Here is a 19,425-nt window from a genome sequence, read left to right as displayed (position 1 = left end):
TTTCAAGAAAAATCTTAAATAACATTAGCCTATTAGTATTAAAAATTAATACATTGTTTTAACTTATAAACTAAACTAAAGTAAAAGAAGATTCCATTGTACATTTCTTATGAACAAGCATATTTTCAAATAGAGAAAAGTATTAGTAAAAATTTAATAAAAAGAGATACATTTGTAACAATTGATGTTTTATAGTCTATTAAATTGGACTGCTTTTTAACAGAAACAGAAACTACATTATATGAAAAACCGAAGCCAATCATCTGAACCGTCAAAATGTGAGTAAGCCTCCTTAGTGAACAATATTTCCTTAGCTATTTATCATGATTGAAATCTATACTGACAAATTTCTGTTGTCAAACGTTCTATTCCTATCCAATGTTTTCCCTGTCATGGGATAATCATTCGGAGCTGCCGCCAACAATTAGTAATATTCAACTTGAAAATAATCAGGAAGCCACACACCCAAAATATCGACAGATAATGACGATGTTTGTTTTCCAATATGGAGTGTTTTGTCAAGAATGTTTTTATATATTTTTCATGATGTTTGTTATGTAACTTGATGGGAATATATGTTTGGTTATGAATCGCTGAATTATCTAATTTCCTACTGAAATGTATTAATTTTAAAGCTTAAGCTTTTTATTAGCAATCTTAATTCAATGTTTATTTAAAAATTATTTCAAAGGACTTCAAAATTACTGTAACATGATAAATACAGTTTAATCTTTAAATCTAAATAATGTAAATTATAAAAAAATTTATAATTTTATTATTTTTAAATCAACTAAACTTGATGATCTTTTCACATTTTTAAATATAGTTGTTAATAATTAAACAAGTATTATTAAAGTCCACAAGCCTTAATTCACTCTTTGTAATTATAAGTTTACTTTAACTTAAATATTTTCCACTATGTGTAGAAACTTAGAAAGAAAATTATGTGTAGACAAATAAAATGTAACAAAAGCTATCAGTCTTCACATATATAAATTTCAACAGTTTATTTGTTCACACTTTGTTAGGACACAACTAGCAATGTTACATTCAAATCGCAAGTACAGTGCTAACAACACACAGAGAGCTTAACAGGATCTTGTGAACGGGAAGTGTTCAACGCCAACAAGAGGAAGTGATCACTTGACATAGAACTTAGTACGTATTCAATTCTAAATCTTATCACCTCAAATGCTTCCTGAATTACCACAACGATTGCCTGTTAAATCGCGTCCAATAACGTGAAAAGTTTTGAAAAAAATCAAATAATTTAGGAGACATTTATTTAGATTCAATGTCAAATTATAGTTTTTTAATCTTATATAGGCCATGTTAATTATATAATCAAAGATTACATAAATTCACATTTATAATGAACAGGGCAAGGAATTGGGCAAATGTTGTTACTGTTCAAGGAAGTTATGGTAGGCCTATGTAATAAATAGGTCAATGGAAAAAAGGTCAAAATGTTTGTTTATGAATATAATTTCATGGAATGAAAGAAATATGGAAGAGAAAAATCATTATCTAGAAAATATTAAATATAAAGACTATAAAATGATAAGTAAAAATGAATAAAGACATGAGAATAGCATAAAACAAATGTAACTGAACAGGGCTGGTATTTATCATTTTCAAAAGTGCTTAAGTGAAAAACTTTTTAAATAAAAATGGGTTTTTATATTTTAATGGACTTGATCTTGTAAGATGTAAATATGCAAAAATACTTCCTTCGGGTTATTTTGAAAAATGATTAGCAAAATCAACAAATTTTCTTAAGCAAGTTTATAAATCATGCCAGAATTGTATAATTAAGAATTAATTAAACAATAATGTATACTCAGGGTAAATTTAAAACAACTTCCTGGTATACTTAAAAGCCAACATTTACTGTAAACATAATTATTGTTTTTTTCCATTTTGTCTGCTCATTGAAAGTAATAGCAATCATTGGTGGCAGTATAATGCGTATATGACTAAACTGATATCTTTTACATATTAGTTTGCTTCTTCTTCTTCTACTCACATGACACATAGCAGAATTACAAAACCACACAGCTCATCTGGTTTCCTAGAATCCTAGAAATTCTGATTTTCATCACAATGCATTTTACATTTCATGAAATTTGTGACCTTTTGAAAAATAAGAATGTTTTTGGTTTTGGGAAGTTTTATGTCTTTTATTTCAACATTAAACTTATTTAACAGAAACAATTAGGAAAGAAACCCTTAATCAAGAAGAGATAATATCAATAGGCCTAATATATATAAGAATTCAAATTATAAGAGTTTTCTTTGAATATTGTTCAGTTATTTATGTTAACATTCTCTGTAAGGTTACAATCCACAGAGATATAATTACTAGGAAATAGAATAACATGGCTGGCATTCATGCTCTATATTTAAATAGTTTTTTTACTATTTTATCTCAAGAATAAATACAGAAACATGTTTATATTAAATTAAAGATAATATAAAATTGCATATTAATGTCTATAATTGCAGTACTTCTACATCACAACCTAGATAATATTAGAAGACGAATAAGAACCTTGTTTATTAATATTGACTAATTTAGGTCATTTGAAATGTTGTATTTTGACTTATGAAAAACATGACAAACTTCAGTTATAGAACTTTTACATTTTCAATTTATATATATTATTTGATTTAATTAATTCATGTTTAAATACAGGATTTCAGTAAAAAGCAATTATAAAATGTACATATTAACTGATTGATCAATCAATCAATCAACCAATACTTAAACCAACCAATTGATCACTTGATTAATTAAATGATGGATAATCAAGTAATCAATATGTCAATTGATCTGATTAATCAATTAATCAACAACTAATTACAATCATAATAGGTCTATTCTTTTCAAAAAGTACAAATTTACAGCATTAGGTGTAGGATTGGTTTGTGGTTCTACCACTTTATGAACTAATCACACACCTCGTTGAACATCCTCTAGACAATAGGAAAAGACAAGAGAATAGCCTGAAATAACCAAATTGCTTATAGCAATAAAGAATTTGCTTTAGAATGGCTAGGAGCTTCTCTCTCATTCATTTATTGTTCATTTGAACTTAACCAACTACAGACAATACAGTATAAGGTTTACTTAACCCGTTACAGCAAATATAGAAAGTATCACCTGAAAATGTTTCAACAATTTCTGGTCAATCTATTGAAAAGAAGATTATTGATAGAGCAGCTGTATGGAGAAGGAATAAGTAGACGACATGGTGATTTAAAGTGAGGAACGCCCTAGGATAAAGTCAAATATAAAATTCTAGAATTAAAGATTATGGAGTATGCCTACAGTACATCAGAGGCCCAGGAGAAATAAGTCTGCAGACACTGAGCCTATCTGCACATTGGTATAATGAATAGGGTCCTCAAGGTACCATACCAACTTGTGTTTCCTTTAGGTTTTATGCTCTATACTTAAAAAAAACTGGTCCTATTTTTAAACATTAAAAAGGCTTGTGTAGTAGGCCTACTCCTACCTCACAAATCTTCCTACCTTCTCAAAGGGTGTTTCTCTCATGATTTTGGAACAATGTGTTTTCATTTGTTAATTGCTCTTAATTCTAATATAACTCTATATTTCATAAATAATACATTGGTATAATGAATAGGGTCATCAAGGTACCTTACCAACTTTGTGTTTCCTTTAGATACAAGCTTTATTTATTACATTGCTTTTATTATACATAAACCATTGCTGATTATTAGATATGATTATATTTATATTAATACAAAATCCAATTACAACACATTAATGAATTATTAAATTTTTAATAAACTCTACTAGATCAAATATTAAATGATCAACATTTCTATAGATATTGGAGGAATGCAAGGAGTCGAAAGCAGATGTTTTATTGATATGATCTTACCACTCTTTTATTAGTGTGTTTACCTAGCCTACAGAGTTTTGCAATCAGCAAATCATCATATTCGATTGCAGTGAACGCAAAGATGCCGTCAGCTACTACTACCTACCATGTAGCCACTTAAACTGAACATCATATTGCAGGCACATACTAATTGATAGTAAAAAAATTGATTCTTTCAAACTCTATTGAAGAGCTGCGTTATACACGCGATGTATCTGACAACTATGTCTATAACAATGTAACTGGAGAACGGTAATGAATTATATATTATATCGTCAGATGTGAAGAATATTATGTTACTGACAATAATGAAGATATCATTGTGTTTTCTCAACCCCATACACAGCCGATCAATTATTAGTGTGATGGCTTAATATTAATAATTAAGAATCTTTTTAAGTACTACTTGTTTCATATTCGCTATCATATAAAATTCTTCAGACATTGTATTGACTACTACTTTCAAATTATATCACTACTTGTAACAAGTGTTTTTACTTGTTTACTTAACAGAGCTTATATAAACTAATAATGTTTTAAGTATTGTATTTGCAAAATCATTATTTTTAATTAAGTCTACTAATTACTTTTTTCTTTCCAAGTACATTTTAAATTTATTTATATTCTTTATATGAAAACACCAAATACAAACAATTTTAATAATATAATAAAAGATAATGACTTATCATTCTATCCTACTTTTTAATTTTTATAGTTTTATATAATATTTATTTATTTTAATATATATTTTTAAAAGTACTGATAGGGCAGTTTGCCACAATTCAAAATTTTAAAAATTAAAACTCAAAAACTTTTATTTTCTAATAATTCATGAAAAACATTGGATTGATGATTGGAAACTTGTTGTTTTATACAAAGTCCTACATTTGGATTTGGAAATTTAATTTGATCACAAATGTTTTCGACCATAGGAATTTCTCAAGTGATGATGAAGTAGATAGGTGTATATAAAAATAATATTTTTTCGTCTCAGATTTTACTTTTATCTAACTTTATAATTTAATTTTTTTAATTAAAAAAACATGACTGCTTGTAATGCTCTTCAAACACACTTATTATTTTAACTTTAACAAATTGTGTGTACAAATACTAAACAATATTTTCTACATTGTGTATACCTATTGTATTTTGCTTGTGGTGTGAACAATAAAAATATTTGAATTTAACCTTTTTTTCTAATAACAACAATGTATTGTTTGTAAACTATTTGTTTAAGTTAATTCTATGGGTAATTAAGGTTTAATGAAGTGTAAAAATATGAAATAATAACATAAAGGACACACAATACATGTAGTGATGAACAAAGTAATTTAATATTAAAAAAAACCTATTTATTTATGATGATAATGAAAGAGACAACCATATTCTTTTACCTAGCCTAGCTTTTTTAAAGGCCTATGGTAATGTATATGTGGTAGCTTAAATTTACCACTATTTTAACCCCTACATACCAGAAAGTACTGTTTTCCCTACCCACTCTTTACTTTTTACCATCCCTCCCTGGAGTATTCTAGCTATATCATCAATGTATTGTACATAGAAAAATTGTGTTCTACTACTAGCCACACCACATAAAGATGAAACTTACTGTAATCTTAAATAGGAAAGGATCAGTGTGGTTAATATGAAATGAAGAAATTAAGTTAATAAGTAATAAGATAACTTATTTCTCCATGGTTAAGGATTGTCTATCAATGAGAAGACCTTAATAACAACAACAAAAACAGAGCATAGAGTAATCTCCTGATACAAACCAGTTACTTTTCTTGAGGGCTTTGTAAATTTATGACCAGACAACTTATTATTTGGTTTCTTTTTTAATAAAATATAATTATATAATAATGCTCATTTCAAGTTTTACAATAATGATCAACTAATCATATTTTTTATAACTTTTTAATATAGGCCATTCATTACAAAATTATATTATAATTTGTTTAATTACTATACATTAGGCCAAATACACTACTTGAGTTTATTTGTTGTTTTGTAGGCAGAGACATCGCAACTACCAGATCATGTGACAATGTTTTTACTTAAATATAAAAGGCATATAATGATAACAACTTGCGCCAAAAACACAAAATGGTAGAACGTACTAAAGTAACAAGACCTTTATTCTTTTTTATTGTTAAACTATGTGTATTTTTGTTTACTTTTTGCCAAGTATAGTATCTTTTTTTTACATGGTAGTTGTGAAGTCAAGTGTCAAAGGTTATGTCAACAGCAGTGGTTGTTTGTTCCCTTTTATTTATTATTACATTGTGGGAAGTTGAATATTTGTTCAATTGAATTACTAGTATTTTTTTATTTGTTTAGTTTATTATGAATATAAAATTGTGTTGTAAATATAAAATAAAATATTTTTTCCTAATTTTATTAATAGGGCCTAAACTCATGCATAAATTTACAACAATATTAAAATTATTTATTTATTGCAATGTAACAACAACAAAGTTATTACGATATGAATCTAAACTTAAAACTGTTAACTATGGTACAGTAAGACTAATATGGCATGCATGTCTCAAAACTATCTCTGTGGTCACTAAAAATGTATAGTACCATGGACAAACATTACTCTGGTACTAAACAATCATAAAATGACCAAATGATCTAGGCCTACTTGGCAAAGGGCCTAGGGCCTAGCTGTAGGTCCACCTACAAATTAAGCCCTAATTTTAGGCTCTAACTTTAAAAGTTGCAGCAGCGCCAACGCTATATAAATCATTTTTCTTTTCAATTGATAATAGTCGCGTGCTTAAATGTAAATAATAAATATTTTGACGCTGCAATTAATGAGCATACCTCCTCAAAATGTCTTCCCGTCCTTAATTGTTTGTTGATCGAAAGAAAACTAGGGCTTGGAATACTTGTACTACTTAGAACACATGCAGTTTTTCAGGGCCCTCGAGAGATGCTTAAATATTAATGTTTACAAACATCAGCGCTTCCATTATGTAAAATGTTTATTAGTTTATCATAATTTATGTGGAGTTTAATTTATTTACAATAAATGTATGTTTATTGAATAAGTTTCCGTTTGAGCTATCGCACGTCCAGGTGTAAGCTTAGCCCAGACATCTCGTTGACATGTGGTCTCGTTATCTTAATGAGGAACTTATTATAGCGGGCAATCCAAAATGTACTTACTTTTTGTAACTTTTCTCGCTTTTCCTTTAGATCGCATTCTTTGGAGAAGCGCAAACAAATATTTCTTGATTACTTGTTCTTCCTGTTTTCTATCATTGCCAAGTGCTTTCAATACATTTGATATGTACTTTATTTAGGTGGTTTTTCTGTTGTCCTCTTTTGACCTTAAACAGTTCAATCAAACATTTTTTAACAAAATTTCTTGTGAAAACGTCTGACGGCTGGTATAGTTATAGCGCCACCTATAGTAAATGTTCTTAAAAGTAGGCGGAGTTCGTGCAAATGTCTATAAACAAATTCTAAAAGTTTTGTCTGTATACACCGTACCCACCTTTAGAACTCATACACTCTCGGTTTAATGGCGTGATCTATTAGTATCTCAAGGAAACAAAATGTTAAAATTAATGTGGTTACCTGAGTTGTTTTCTAACTTCCAGCATTCCTCAACGACAACTTGAATAAAAAGGTCGCGACATTACAGAGAGAAATTTAATGTTACACCCATAATTATAGAGAAATTTAGCCTATATAATTCCTTATTATCTAAATTTAAAGAAAGGCACACTGTTTTCAAATATCTTAATAAAATAAGCATATATGACATTGGTGGGTGCGAGTGGTTTATGGCATTATTATATCAAAAATAAACATACGGTAATTCACAATCACGTCACAACAAGTAGTGGCCAGATTTACACAAAAAAAACAATTTAATATTTAAACAAATAATTATATTGGTAATATACTGATATTATTACCTGTACATACCTCACTCGCTCCATGGTTCCGAGCCTCAATCGCTCAATGGTTCGAGCCTCACTCGCTCCATGAGTCTGATGGTAACGAGTCTTATAACTATAAACTATATATGGACTGTAAACCGTTGGTCCCGTGTACACATCTAATTCATGTGAATTTTAAAGAACCTAGTACATCTTTCGAGACGAGAGTAGGGGTGTTATCCCGATGTACTAGTACACATAGCCACTTTTACACACGGACACTTATCATAACTCATCATGAGGGCCCCTTGGTTGTCAACATACGTTTTTCAGGGTCACCATCTACAAATAAGGTTAAGTAAAATAAAATTAAAATGGTGGATAAAAAGTGGAATAGGCATATATCAAAGTTTCTTGGTAAAGGTGAATTCTCGTCAAAACAATGGAACATGTAATAAATAATAAATGTTAGTTCCAACTACGAGTTTACGCACTCCACCATGAAGGTATAAACACGTTGATCCACAAACTTATCCCATCAGCTGTCAATTTGCAGATTAGAAAGGCTTAACGTTAATCCCAAGTCATTTTAATCCAATTCATGTATAATCTAGATGCGTCTATCACAGTTCAACACATAGGTTCAGACGAACCTGATATACTTACTTAGCACTGTAGGCTAGTTGATTTATTTCGATACCACAAAAAGTGTACAATATGTGTAAACATTTATATGTATAACGGTATTTCAGGGTATATTCTAAATACTCAAGAGGGTTAACATGTAGAGGGACCCTTTATAAGGGTTTTTAGTCCATCTCAAATAATATTGCATAAATAATCGAGAAAGCTGGAATGGGACAGTGCATTCCCACTTAAAAACTTCTGTTTTAAAACGCCATTGAAGTTAATACAACGAACGCTTGCGTGAATACATGGGTAATCTAACGACAAGCCCGGTTAGCTCAGTCGGTAGAGCATGAGACTCTTAATCTCAGGGTCGTGGGTTCGAGCCCCACATTGGGCGCACTATCTTTTTCCCCTGTACAGAATATCTGCCCCGTCATGAAAGAACGACTCAACTGCATAAACCAAAGTTTTGAGATAATCAACAAAACGTGTTATTGTTTTAGCCCTTCTTATGTGTAGATAATATTATTTTGATTTTCACACCTTTTAGTAGTACATATAAGTACTCTTTATTGTGTAGAAAGTTTTATTAAATTTACTGACTCTAATTTTAGATATGTCAATTTTACTGTTTTTTCATAACATTCTTGGTCAATCATACACAAGAAAATCACGAAAGACTGACTCAACTGCATTTGTCATGAAAGAATCAACTCAACTACAAAATGTATTTTCAAGAAAGTACTAATTTAACGTAAAAATATATAAAAAACATTTTATATTATTTAATAATTTGATAATAAGACTTTAGTTCATATAATACTTAGTTATATAGTGATTTTTAAAATGATTTATGTTCCTAGGCCAATTTTGTCTACGTCATATAAGGCACCCAAAGCCCATTGTCTGCCTGTGCGTTTTTTGGCTTGTTATAAGCTAAGCCTAAGACTAATTGGGGTTTTTGCTTATAAAGAATGAATTTATATGTGATATTATTTCATTAGAGGAAAATGAACAAGAATATATGTTATTCAAAATAATGACACCTTTTAAGGCATGATATTTAATTCATTCATTTTTAAAATTATTTTTGTCTGGACACTACCGTCGTTATATTGCTACAATCAAATTTCCCACTTTTCTGTATATATAATAGTTTGTACATATATTTGTATCTAAAAATAAGTTTAAAATATTGTTTTTCATGTTTCTTGTATTTTTAATTTTTAGTTTTAAGTATTAATTTAAGAGGGAGAATATTCAATAATAGCATAACGATGTTCACATACAGTAGTCTCTCCGGGGTATTTAATTCTGAATATTCGAAAAATATAATTAATACTCTAATAATAACTAAACAAGTTTAAGTAAGTATTGAATAAAATAAATATTGACAATTATTAGTAGGGCAGTACCAAATTATTTAATGTTTAAAACAACAACATTTGAGTACACAGCTTGTTGTGCAGTAAACACCATTGTTGTGCACTTGAATGGGTTTCCTATGACATAATAGGTGTTAATATGTCAATTGAGTGAGTCTTTCATGACATTTGCAGTTGAGTTAGTCTTTGATGACAATAGTAACACACACTTGCAATTGAGTGGTATTTTGAATTTTAAATTTCATATTTCTAGTCAAAATTTTGAATATCTGAATATACCACAAGGTGTATTATTCCCTAAATAGTCCAAAAAGCTAAAAAAGTGATTTTTGAAAAATGTGTCAGTTGAGTCGTTCTTTCATGACAGGGCAGATATGTTGGTATTAAAATGAAGTAATATTCAGAAGTCATGAAACACGTAGCCCGGTTAACTCAGTCGGTAGAGCATGAGACTCTTAATCTCAGGGTCGTGGGTTCGAGCCCCACATTGGACGCACTTTTTTTTCCTCTACAGAATGTTGGTATTGAGATGAAGTAATATTCAGAAGTAATGTAACACATAGCCCGGTTAGCTCAGTCGGTAGAGCATGAGACTCTTAATCTCAGGGTCGTGGGTTCGAGCCCCACATTGGGCGCACTTTTTATTTCCTGTACAGAATATGGTGGCATTGAGATGAGATAATATTCAGAAGTCATTAAACACATAGCCCGGTTAGCTCAGTCGGTAGAGCATGAGACTCTTAATCTCAGGGTCGTGGGTTCGAGCCCCACATTGGGCGCACTTTTTTTTCTCTACAGAATGTTGGTATTGAGATGAAGTAATATTCAGAAGTAATGTAACACATAGCCCGGTTAGCTCAGTCGGTAGAGCATGAGACTCTTAATCTCAGGGTCGTGGGTTCGAGCCCCACATTGGGCGCACTTTTTATTTCCTGTACAGAATATGGTGGCATTGATGAGATGAGATAATATTCAGAAGTCATGAAACACATAGCCCGGTTAGCTCAGTCGGTAGAGCATGAGACTCTTAATCTCAGGGTCGTGGGTTCGAGCCCCACATTGGGCGCACTTTTTATTTCCTGTACAGAATATGGTGGCATTGAGATGAGATAATATTCAGAAGTCATGAAACACATAGCCCGGTTAGCTCAGTCGGTAGAGCATGAGACTCTTAATCTCAGGGTCGTGGGTTCGAGCCCCACATTGGGCGCACTGTTTTTTCCTGTACAGAATGTTGGTATTGAGATGAAGTAATATTCAGAAGTCATGAAACACATAGTCCGGTTAGCTCAGTCGGTAGAGCATGAGACTCTTAATCTCAGGGTCGTGGGTTCGAGCCCCACATTGGGCGCACTTTTGTTTTTCCTGTACATAATATGGTGGCATTGAGATGAGATAATATTCAGAAGTCATGAAACACATAGCCCGGTTAGCTCAGTCGGTAGAGCATGAGACTCTTAATCTCAGGGTCGTGGGTTCGAGCCCCACATCGGGCGCACTTTTGTTTTCCTGTACTGAATGTTGGTATTCAGATGAAGTAATATTCAGAAGTCATGTAACACATAGTCCGGTTAGCCCAGTCGGTAGAGCATGAGACTCTTAATCTCAGGGTCGTGGGTTCGAGCCCCACATTGGGCGCACTATTTTTTCCTGTACAGAATGTTGGTATTGAGATGAAATAATATTTAAAAGTCACGAAACGCATAGCCCGGTTAGCTCAGTCGGTAGAGCATGAGACTCTTAATCTCAGGGTCGTGGGTTCGAGCCCCACATTGGGCGCACTTTTGTTTTTCCTGTACAGAATATGGTGGCATTGAGATGAGATAATATTCAGAAGTCATGAAACACATAGCCCGGTTAGCTCAGTCGGTAGAGCATGAGACTCTTAATCTCAGGGTCGTGGGTTCGAGCCCCACATTGGGCGCACTTTTGTTTTTCCTGTACAGAATATGGTGGCATTGAGATGAGATAATATTCAGAAGTCATGAAACACATAGCCCGGTTAGCTCAGTCGGTAGAGCATGAGACTCTTAATCTCAGGGTCGTGGGTTCGAGCCCCACATTGGGCGCACTTTCGTTTTCCTGTACTGAATGTTGGTATTCAGATGAAGTAATATTCAGAAGTCATGTAACACATAGTCCGGTTAGCCCAGTTGGTAGAGCATGAGACTCTTAATCTCAGGGTCGTGGGTTCGAGCCCCACATTGGGCGCACTATTTTTTCCTGTACAGAATGTTGGTATTGAGATGAAATAATATTTAAAAGTCATGAAACGCATAGCCCGGTTAGCTCAGTCGGTAGAGCATGAGACTCTTAATCTCAGGGTCGTGGGTTCGAGGCGCACTTTTGTTTTTCCTGTACAGAATATGGTGGCATTGAGATGAGATAATATTCAGAAGTCATGAAACACATAGCCCGGTTAGCTCAGTCGGTAGAGCATGAGACTCTTAATCTCAGGGTCGTGGGTTCGAGCCCCTCATTGGGCGCACTTTTTTTCCCTGTACAGAATGTTGGTATTGAGATGAAGTAATATTCAGAAGTAATGTAACACATACCACGGTTAGCTCAGTCGGTAGAGTATGAGACTCTTAATCTCAGGGTCGTGGGTTCGAGCCACACATTTGGCGCACTTTTTTTTTTCCTGTACAGAATATGGTGGCATTGAGATGAAGTAATATTCAGAAGTCATGAAACACATAGCCCGGTTAGCTCAGTCGGTAGAGCATGAGACTCTTAATCTCAGGGTCGTGGGTTCGAGCCCCACATTGGGCGCACTATTTTGTAATGTACAGAATGTTGGTATTGAGATGAGATAATATTCAGAAGTCATGTAACACATAGTCCGGTTAGCTCAGTCGGTAGACCATAAGACTCTTAATCTCAGGGTCGTGGGTTCGATCCCCACATTGGGCGCCATTTTTTAGTTAAGCTTGAGGACGGTAATGAGTCACGTGTGCGTGTGACTGTACCCTTAGTTCATAAACGTTTAAAAATGCTACGAATTTGAGGCGAATCTGAATACTTTGATGTGTTTTACCGTTGGACCCGATCCACATAACACCACCGCCCTAGCAAACCTTACCTCAATAATAAACCGAATACAAAAAATAGATATTTAAAGTAGGAGTCACAGTGAATTGAGAGTGGAATTAATGTTTAAAAACATTTAAAAACAACCTTATAAGTCATGTCACAAAACATAATATAGGTGTTTTTATTCAACTTTGAATATTTTTATCCCGGCGTCTGCTATTGCTAGAAGCCCGCGGGTCTGCTTTACAGAGGCCTAGTTTATGTTTAATTAAGTATATTTTGAGAAACTTGAGAAAATAAAACTGTTCTATTTCTAATAGCAAAATGTGTATTTTGATATTTCGATATGTATTGTGACCTAATTTTGAAAACCGCACACGTAATGGTAACCTACCAACATAACCGGTTATTATGTACATTATTTTATTTATTACATTTAACTTTATTGTAGGTAGATGACCGAACTGCATCAGCAACCCCACTAAATGTTAGAATTGATTTATTGTACTATTTGCATCTTTTGTTATAGAAATTATTCCACATAGGCTTAGTATTATAAAATATAGCGCAAAACCCCGCTACCGTCTGACCAACAGCTTGGCGTGCCTTTTACGCAAAAAACTGGTTCGTGAATTTGTGTTTGTGGGTCTTTCCCGGAAAACGTGTTATAGGCCTACTAGGCCTACTAAAATTACACTGATATTGTTTGTCAATAGAAACTAATAATTATCAAAAGTTGTTGAACTTGAAGCGAGATTTGTTGTGGTCATATTGAACAAAACTGGTGTCTTTCTGTGAATTATGAAAACAACAAACCAGTCAATTTATTGTGATTAGTGGTGGTAGCCAACACTATTATGACATGATTAATGTATTAACATGCTTATTGGAACAGTATAACTGTTCCCTGATATAAAATTACTATGTAGATGTTGCATAATTATTGTATAATATAAAGCGTGGTTCCCACTAGCGACGCAACGTAACGCAACTCTTCGACGTATTGACGCAAAGTGCTGTATTGCGTAATCACAAGTTGGAACTGACGACACAACAGTGCTGCAAATATCCCAGGTTTGATTTCACGCAAGCGGGGGCAAACACAATTATTGGAAGGGCATTTTCTTACGTTGCGTAGGTTGCGTCGCTAGTGGGAACCAAGCTTTAGGACCGTGAAACGCCGTCCAACGCAATAATGTTGCGCGCGAATGAACAATATCATAATAAATCGATGTTTTTGATTGCGTAAACCTTAGGCTTACAATACAATATTTATACTGAAATTCTTGAAAAAGCAGGCCTGACAAATGTCACCACACGCAGGTAAAAAGATCGCTTTGAGGTATCGTGTATGGTTATGATTTTATAGCGCCCTCTGTAGCATTCCGACTACAAAACTTTTACCAAAAGGAGATATGGATGATAAAAATGGGTGTTTATTTTCGATTTTAATTTTTTTTTAGACGAAATAGTCTCTACTAAAGATCAACACAAGCTTGATCATAAAACTGGTCACTAAATACCAAAATAAATATTATGAACGATTCACACCCACTAATAAGCAAGCCACCGTTACACTTTTTACAGCAACATTTCTAAATGGTTTCGTATCTGCATCTGTATACAATGTTATAACGATTAATGGCGATACACCTCTATACATCTAAAATATTTTAAACTGACGTCATTCAGTATTGCCGTCATATTTATATTTCATTATTTCGTCTTATTCTTGTAGTTAATCTATTTTAAAACATCTTAATTAATTAAATAGATCTCAACACTAGCGTTATTTATAAATAGTAATACTTAAACATCTCCATATATGAAATGACATCCAATAGCATATAATAAGGTAATAAACTTGGTTTCCACTCGCGACGAAGCGCAAAGACGTAAGCCTTAACGTAAGCGAATTGACCAATCAAAGCGATGGAATATTTCAACTGTCGCCTGTGATTGGTCAATTCGCTTGCGTTGCGGCTTATGTCCTAAACAATTTTAAAATATTAAGTCTACAAAGAATAAAACTTTGTTTCATATTAATATTTCTACTTATTATCCTTATCATACTAAAACTTATCACTTCGTAGAGTTTTTGATAGTCCATGGTGTAGGCCTACATGAGCTAAAAACATGGTTGGTTTTTTTTATGTTTTTTTGATATTTTTTATTTTTTGGCAGCCCACCACAAGTTTACACTTTCTGGGGTTCGCCTCTCTTAGCCTATTTAAAATTGTTTTTTTACAAACACTGTTAATAGAAAAGAGAAGAGAAATAAATGTTCTGAAACTCAAACAGCAGAGATTCAAACTTAACGAAATTAAGAAAAGAACGGTATTTGTTAATTTATAAACCATCTAGATAACTTCTACTTGATATATTCGCTCTATCAACGTTCACTTCATTTATTAAAATCGTACTGGTTCCCGGATCATCTGCTTTTTTCATTAGGTAGTTATACATAACAACGGCGGGAACCATAATAACTAAACCAAGCAGTGTAAACCCGGTCGCTAAGTTGAATACAGGATGCCAATGGAAACTAGGTTCTGATTTAAAAAACGTCCAGAAGATTGCTCCACATGGGGTCACAAGAGATTGGACAATAACCAGATATACAGCGCCCTCTGCAAAGCGCACAAGTAAGATGTTGAACAGATTTGCAAGGCAGTAAAAAACCATGAGAAGTAAGGATAGATAGGTGGCGCTATGACACTCTGGGTCTTGACCATACATGCATTTTGCGCCGGAGACAAAATGGTCCCAAAATTCCGAAGGATTGCTAGCCTGCAAAAAAAGAAACAATACACGTACATATTATATTTCGTAAACCTAGTGTAAAGTAGTATTATTTGTTGTTACAAATTATTCAAACAGCATCATCATAACGCTAGGCTACATTCACATCGTCTTGTTCCGTTTCACGGAACGGAAGACGGCGCCGTTCGATTCTTTGTATGATTTTCCATATAACACGGCATCGTCTTTCCATGAAAACGGAGAAGTGTGAATGTAGGTTTAGGCCTAGGTTCTAGACCGAAATTAGTAAAAAGATAAATATTTTGGCACACATGGCGTTTCATACGTATAATAATGAGCTCGTAGTTTCAGACAAAAATCGAAACGCCGACTGGTTTTTTAAACATAAAAAAGACAATAAATAGGCCCACAGACTTGGGGGAAAGTCCTGCTTAGGCCCATTATTTTCCTAATAAGCATTTTTTAAATTATAAATATAGATTGAAAAAGAAATATGCCAATAAATGATAAGAAATTGCATACTAACACCGCCAAATCCTGGAATAAAATTCGTCCAAAATAAAAGAAGTATAAAAACAAAGTTGTAAAGTTGTATCCATGCTAGAAATATAAACAATTCAGTCTGGAATAAAAATAAAATTAGAAATTAGAATTATTCCTATTATTAACCATTAGTGAACAAATAAATAAATATTATTATTATTACTGTAATCTATTTTGTTGCGCAGGTTCACTTCGTCAATATCAGGTAAACGTTTTTTTGTTTTATTTTACAGATATTTATTTGTTATCTTATTTTCGCTTTCGTCGCAGGTGAGCTTTTCTATAATGATATAAGATATTTGGTCAATTTAGGCCTATACAAGTACATTCCCGAAACGGTTCGCTAAATTGTAAACGCAAAACAGAATTTTATATCTGTTTTTTTGTTTGGGCCAAAGACCTTATGTTATGTAATGAATAAATATTTCTTGCATTTCTTCTTAAAACAAACTTACATCGTCTTTTTTCAGCTCTTTCTCTATGACTACATTCAAAATACCCAGCGGTAGGAACGACAGTGCAAATAGAAAAGGCCACATTACACGTGTGCCAGAGCTGCTCGATTCGGACAAACTGTCTGAAGACGATGACGTTGATTGGTCCACATCAAATATAACTGGCTCAAGTGAGATGAATAAACCAATCAAAACCACAACTGTACACACTAGACGTCCCTTTCCAACACCTACATTTAAATCATAATAAAATCAATATTGTCAAAATACAGTTTTATAGGTCCGGTTTAGGCTAGACTTATTTTGATCAAACTGTGCTCTATTATAGTGGACATTGTCGTCCACGCCTTGCATTGTACATCCGTTTTGTCAAACATCAAATAATTGTATTCGACCTACCTTTACGCAGAATTAAATATCGACACACTACGGTGAATGGAATAATTGACGTGCTCAGCACGGCTTGTAGTTCTGGTGCCGTACGCGTTGGATCGCTTGCGTAAACCATTAATATACCACTAATCGAAGACAGGGCACCGCAAAGTATCATTGTGCGTTGTGGCACGGAGGAACGCATCGACGAACATCCTTGACACCAACTATTCAGGAATACTATACTAAAAAATACAAACGGGAACCAGAACGAAGAGAGAAAAAGAACAGGGTATTCGTCCACTCGATTTGTACCGTTAGTGTTAGTTTTATCCATAGATTCGGAAAAAAGCGGCAGACTGACGTTCAGGGCGACGTTTGTTATTACCGTCATAACTGTCAAAAATACGTTCAGACCACGTTTGGAAATAATGGCCTGTTTCGGGCCTCGTATCGGCAGACGGTACTCAAATGTGAAATGACTTTCTTTCTTAAATTCATTGTCGTTTGGCGGAAGAAGCAGAGTCTCTCCTGTTTCCATTGCGTGGTATCAAGTGGTATACAAACGCGTACCTGAAATTAGAAAACAGGCCTCTGTAGTATAAGTATAGCCTATTCATATCATACACCTAAAACAACGTTCAAGCTCTCTCGAATATTATACGTAGGCCTAATTGGCGCGTAATTGTTTAGCTTAACATATAATTCCTTATGGCAAAATAAAATATTCTGTACAACATCTATAGAAAACAGATTGTCCAGTAGTGTTAAAGATACAATAGATAACCTTACATTCAAAAACTTCTATTCATTACGAAAGAGCAAGTCATTGTGACGTAATGATTTTCAATATAGCAGAACCATTGTGTAGCATTATTGTCTAATGCATGACTTTCTACAAATATTGGCTGAACACTGTGACAGATTGCAATTACAAATACAAATTGACATACAATTAGGAGACCATGTCGAAGAACACGGACCATGGTGGTTTACAGCCACGTAGGAAGTGGTAGGCCTGCGATATAATATTATGTTCATGGCTCCATATGTTAGGATCTACTATTACTAATATTGTCCGTGTTACCTGTTTGTGTTAGTAGTACAGTACCAGCAATTCTTTTTGTGATTCTTTATCGCTAAACTTTGACGATCCATGTACCTTGTATACTGCTCTCGGTGAGAAAGGGCATTGTCTACTGTTTTGCTTAGGCCTACTGTTATGTCATGACAGTGAAATAACCTGATTTTACCAGCAAGCCAAAAATATAGCTTACTTTTTAAATATTGGTCTTATCGGAATCTACCGCCACAAATAGTAAAATCAAGGTCTTATAATTTTAAGTCCTTGGTGCAATGCTGTTACTAATGAAACACACACAAAAAAGATAACGATTATCCAATCAGATCAGTGCTTTCTGATTGATTGATTGATTGATTGATTGATTGATTGATTCATTCATTCATTCATTCATTGGTCATCACTTTGCAGTTACAGTGGCACACACTATCGTTAGTGGTCCAAGAAAAATAACAAATGCGTAAAATAATCTTAAAAGTAAAACAAAATTGAAAATAAAAATATATAGGCCTAATATAGATAAACTAGACTCGATCGATTAAGTAAATAAAATAAAGAGCACAAACTTTACAATGCAAAAGAAAAATTAAGAAAAAGTGGTAGGTAATTAGTTGTCATTTAAAGAAAAAACGAAGGTTCCTATAGACCCAATAGGCCTAAGAGGTCTGATATAAATGGATGATTTTTGTTTGTTAATGTTCATAAAACGAAATTGTTCTTAAATTCCTACTAAACAATCAATACACGCTTGATCATAAATAATTCATGGACATTAGTTACCAACAAAAAAGTGGTGGATCCTTAAAAAAATATATGTGTAATAACATGATATAATAGGGAGAACTTAACATCAGTATGGAATGTGTAATATTATTATTACGGTAGGATAAGAATAATTCAAAATTATATAAAGTGAGAGAGCAATGCTATTGATAGCCTTGGGGTGGAGAGGGGCGGTCCCCTCTAATGTTGCCTTGATCTTGACGACAGTACCGAGATCCATATTTTGACAACGTACTTAAGATGTACATTTTTTGATTTCAGAACAATTGAGAGATTTACGATTTCGCCGCGCGCGCTCGCCGTCCGTACAACCGTCGACAATTGCTGTGACGTCAAGTGTGCTTAGCGAAATCTACCTCATGAGTTTTCACTGTTGTTAACATACAAAAGACAGGTACCCATCATTTGACCTGCATTATGCTTAAAGTTATTTGAAGAAACACTTCAATATCCAGATAGGCAAAAGAAACAACACACGATTTAACGATTTATTTAAAAAGTGTGTTTACCAACAATGTTTCGCGCTTTGCGAGACTTGTCTATTGATGGCATTAGCTGGAACGAGCTGAGGAA

General features: G+C 33.3%; 2 protein-coding genes and 18 non-coding genes across 20 annotated transcripts in view; 18 read left to right on the top strand and 2 right to left on the bottom strand.

Moving 5' to 3' along the window:
• Window positions 1-7,245, bottom strand: part of LOC144858932 (histone-lysine N-methyltransferase MECOM-like) — a 130,405-nt gene extending 123,160 nt beyond the window's left edge. Inside the window, exon 1 of the mRNA XM_078715081.1 lies at window positions 7,086-7,245. Coding sequence (XP_078571207.1) covers window positions 7,086-7,122 — 37 coding nt within the window. The 5' untranslated portion in view covers window positions 7,123-7,245. The remainder of the gene's footprint in view (window positions 1-7,085) is intronic.
• A 1,516-nt stretch (window positions 7,246-8,761) lies between these two features.
• Window positions 8,762-8,834, top strand: Trnak-cuu (transfer RNA lysine (anticodon CUU)). The gene has a single exon. It is a non-coding gene; the product is annotated as a tRNA-Lys (tRNA).
• Window positions 8,835-10,243: 1,409 nt separating this feature from the next.
• Trnak-cuu (transfer RNA lysine (anticodon CUU)) lies at window positions 10,244-10,316 on the top strand. The gene has a single exon. It is a non-coding gene; the product is annotated as a tRNA-Lys (tRNA).
• A 68-nt stretch (window positions 10,317-10,384) lies between these two features.
• Trnak-cuu (transfer RNA lysine (anticodon CUU)) lies at window positions 10,385-10,457 on the top strand. Its single transcript has one exon. It is a non-coding gene; the product is annotated as a tRNA-Lys (tRNA).
• A 71-nt stretch (window positions 10,458-10,528) lies between these two features.
• Window positions 10,529-10,601, top strand: Trnak-cuu (transfer RNA lysine (anticodon CUU)). Its single transcript has one exon. It is a non-coding gene; the product is annotated as a tRNA-Lys (tRNA).
• A 67-nt stretch (window positions 10,602-10,668) lies between these two features.
• On the top strand, window positions 10,669-10,741 carry Trnak-cuu (transfer RNA lysine (anticodon CUU)). The gene has a single exon. It is a non-coding gene; the product is annotated as a tRNA-Lys (tRNA).
• Window positions 10,742-10,815: 74 nt separating this feature from the next.
• Trnak-cuu (transfer RNA lysine (anticodon CUU)) lies at window positions 10,816-10,888 on the top strand. Its single transcript has one exon. It is a non-coding gene; the product is annotated as a tRNA-Lys (tRNA).
• A 71-nt stretch (window positions 10,889-10,959) lies between these two features.
• On the top strand, window positions 10,960-11,032 carry Trnak-cuu (transfer RNA lysine (anticodon CUU)). Its single transcript has one exon. It is a non-coding gene; the product is annotated as a tRNA-Lys (tRNA).
• A 68-nt stretch (window positions 11,033-11,100) lies between these two features.
• On the top strand, window positions 11,101-11,173 carry Trnak-cuu (transfer RNA lysine (anticodon CUU)). Its single transcript has one exon. It is a non-coding gene; the product is annotated as a tRNA-Lys (tRNA).
• A 72-nt stretch (window positions 11,174-11,245) lies between these two features.
• Window positions 11,246-11,318, top strand: Trnak-cuu (transfer RNA lysine (anticodon CUU)). The gene has a single exon. It is a non-coding gene; the product is annotated as a tRNA-Lys (tRNA).
• A 69-nt stretch (window positions 11,319-11,387) lies between these two features.
• On the top strand, window positions 11,388-11,460 carry Trnak-cuu (transfer RNA lysine (anticodon CUU)). Its single transcript has one exon. It is a non-coding gene; the product is annotated as a tRNA-Lys (tRNA).
• A 68-nt stretch (window positions 11,461-11,528) lies between these two features.
• Window positions 11,529-11,601, top strand: Trnak-cuu (transfer RNA lysine (anticodon CUU)). The gene has a single exon. It is a non-coding gene; the product is annotated as a tRNA-Lys (tRNA).
• Window positions 11,602-11,673: 72 nt separating this feature from the next.
• On the top strand, window positions 11,674-11,746 carry Trnak-cuu (transfer RNA lysine (anticodon CUU)). Its single transcript has one exon. It is a non-coding gene; the product is annotated as a tRNA-Lys (tRNA).
• A 72-nt stretch (window positions 11,747-11,818) lies between these two features.
• Trnak-cuu (transfer RNA lysine (anticodon CUU)) lies at window positions 11,819-11,891 on the top strand. Its single transcript has one exon. It is a non-coding gene; the product is annotated as a tRNA-Lys (tRNA).
• Window positions 11,892-11,960: 69 nt separating this feature from the next.
• Trnak-cuu (transfer RNA lysine (anticodon CUU)) lies at window positions 11,961-12,033 on the top strand. Its single transcript has one exon. It is a non-coding gene; the product is annotated as a tRNA-Lys (tRNA).
• A 202-nt stretch (window positions 12,034-12,235) lies between these two features.
• Trnak-cuu (transfer RNA lysine (anticodon CUU)) lies at window positions 12,236-12,308 on the top strand. The gene has a single exon. It is a non-coding gene; the product is annotated as a tRNA-Lys (tRNA).
• Window positions 12,309-12,375: 67 nt separating this feature from the next.
• On the top strand, window positions 12,376-12,449 carry Trnak-cuu (transfer RNA lysine (anticodon CUU)). The gene has a single exon. It is a non-coding gene; the product is annotated as a tRNA-Lys (tRNA).
• Window positions 12,450-12,521: 72 nt separating this feature from the next.
• Window positions 12,522-12,594, top strand: Trnak-cuu (transfer RNA lysine (anticodon CUU)). Its single transcript has one exon. It is a non-coding gene; the product is annotated as a tRNA-Lys (tRNA).
• Window positions 12,595-12,662: 68 nt separating this feature from the next.
• On the top strand, window positions 12,663-12,735 carry Trnak-cuu (transfer RNA lysine (anticodon CUU)). Its single transcript has one exon. It is a non-coding gene; the product is annotated as a tRNA-Lys (tRNA).
• Window positions 12,736-15,190: 2,455 nt separating this feature from the next.
• Window positions 15,191-17,558, bottom strand: LOC144836132 (crt homolog 3-like). The gene is made up of 4 exons (XM_078691328.1): window positions 17,016-17,558; window positions 16,617-16,846; window positions 16,145-16,240; window positions 15,191-15,645 (listed from the first exon to the last, which is right to left on the bottom strand). Exons 1-4 carry the CDS (start codon window positions 17,527-17,529, stop codon window positions 15,205-15,207), a joined length of 1,281 nt encoding a protein of 426 aa, XP_078547454.1. The 5' UTR covers window positions 17,530-17,558; the 3' UTR covers window positions 15,191-15,204.
• Between the last annotated feature and the right edge of the window lie 1,867 nt (window positions 17,559-19,425).

Source organism: Antedon bifida, chromosome 2 (assembly GCF_963402885.1).
Source record: "Antedon bifida chromosome 2, ecAntBifi1.1, whole genome shotgun sequence".
Classification (NCBI taxonomy): Eukaryota; Metazoa; Echinodermata; class Crinoidea; order Comatulida; family Antedonidae; genus Antedon; species Antedon bifida.
This window is presented reverse-complemented; position numbering and strand designations above follow the sequence as displayed.

What these genes read in the sequence shown, in the direction of transcription:
- LOC144836132 (XM_078691328.1), bottom strand. Translation starts at nt 17,529, where the DNA reads ATGGAAACAGGAGAGACTCTGCTTCTTCCGCCAAACGACAATGAATTT. An exon ending in ATATTTAATTCTGCGTAAAG is followed by an intron (nt 16,847 to 17,015) that starts GTAGGTCGAATA and finishes ATTTAAATGTAG; the next exon opens with GTGTTGGAAAGGGACGTCTA. An exon ending in TTATTCCAGGATTTGGCGGT is followed by an intron (nt 15,646 to 16,144) that starts GTTAGTATGCAA and finishes CTTTTTTTGCAG; the next exon opens with GCTAGCAATCCTTCGGAATT.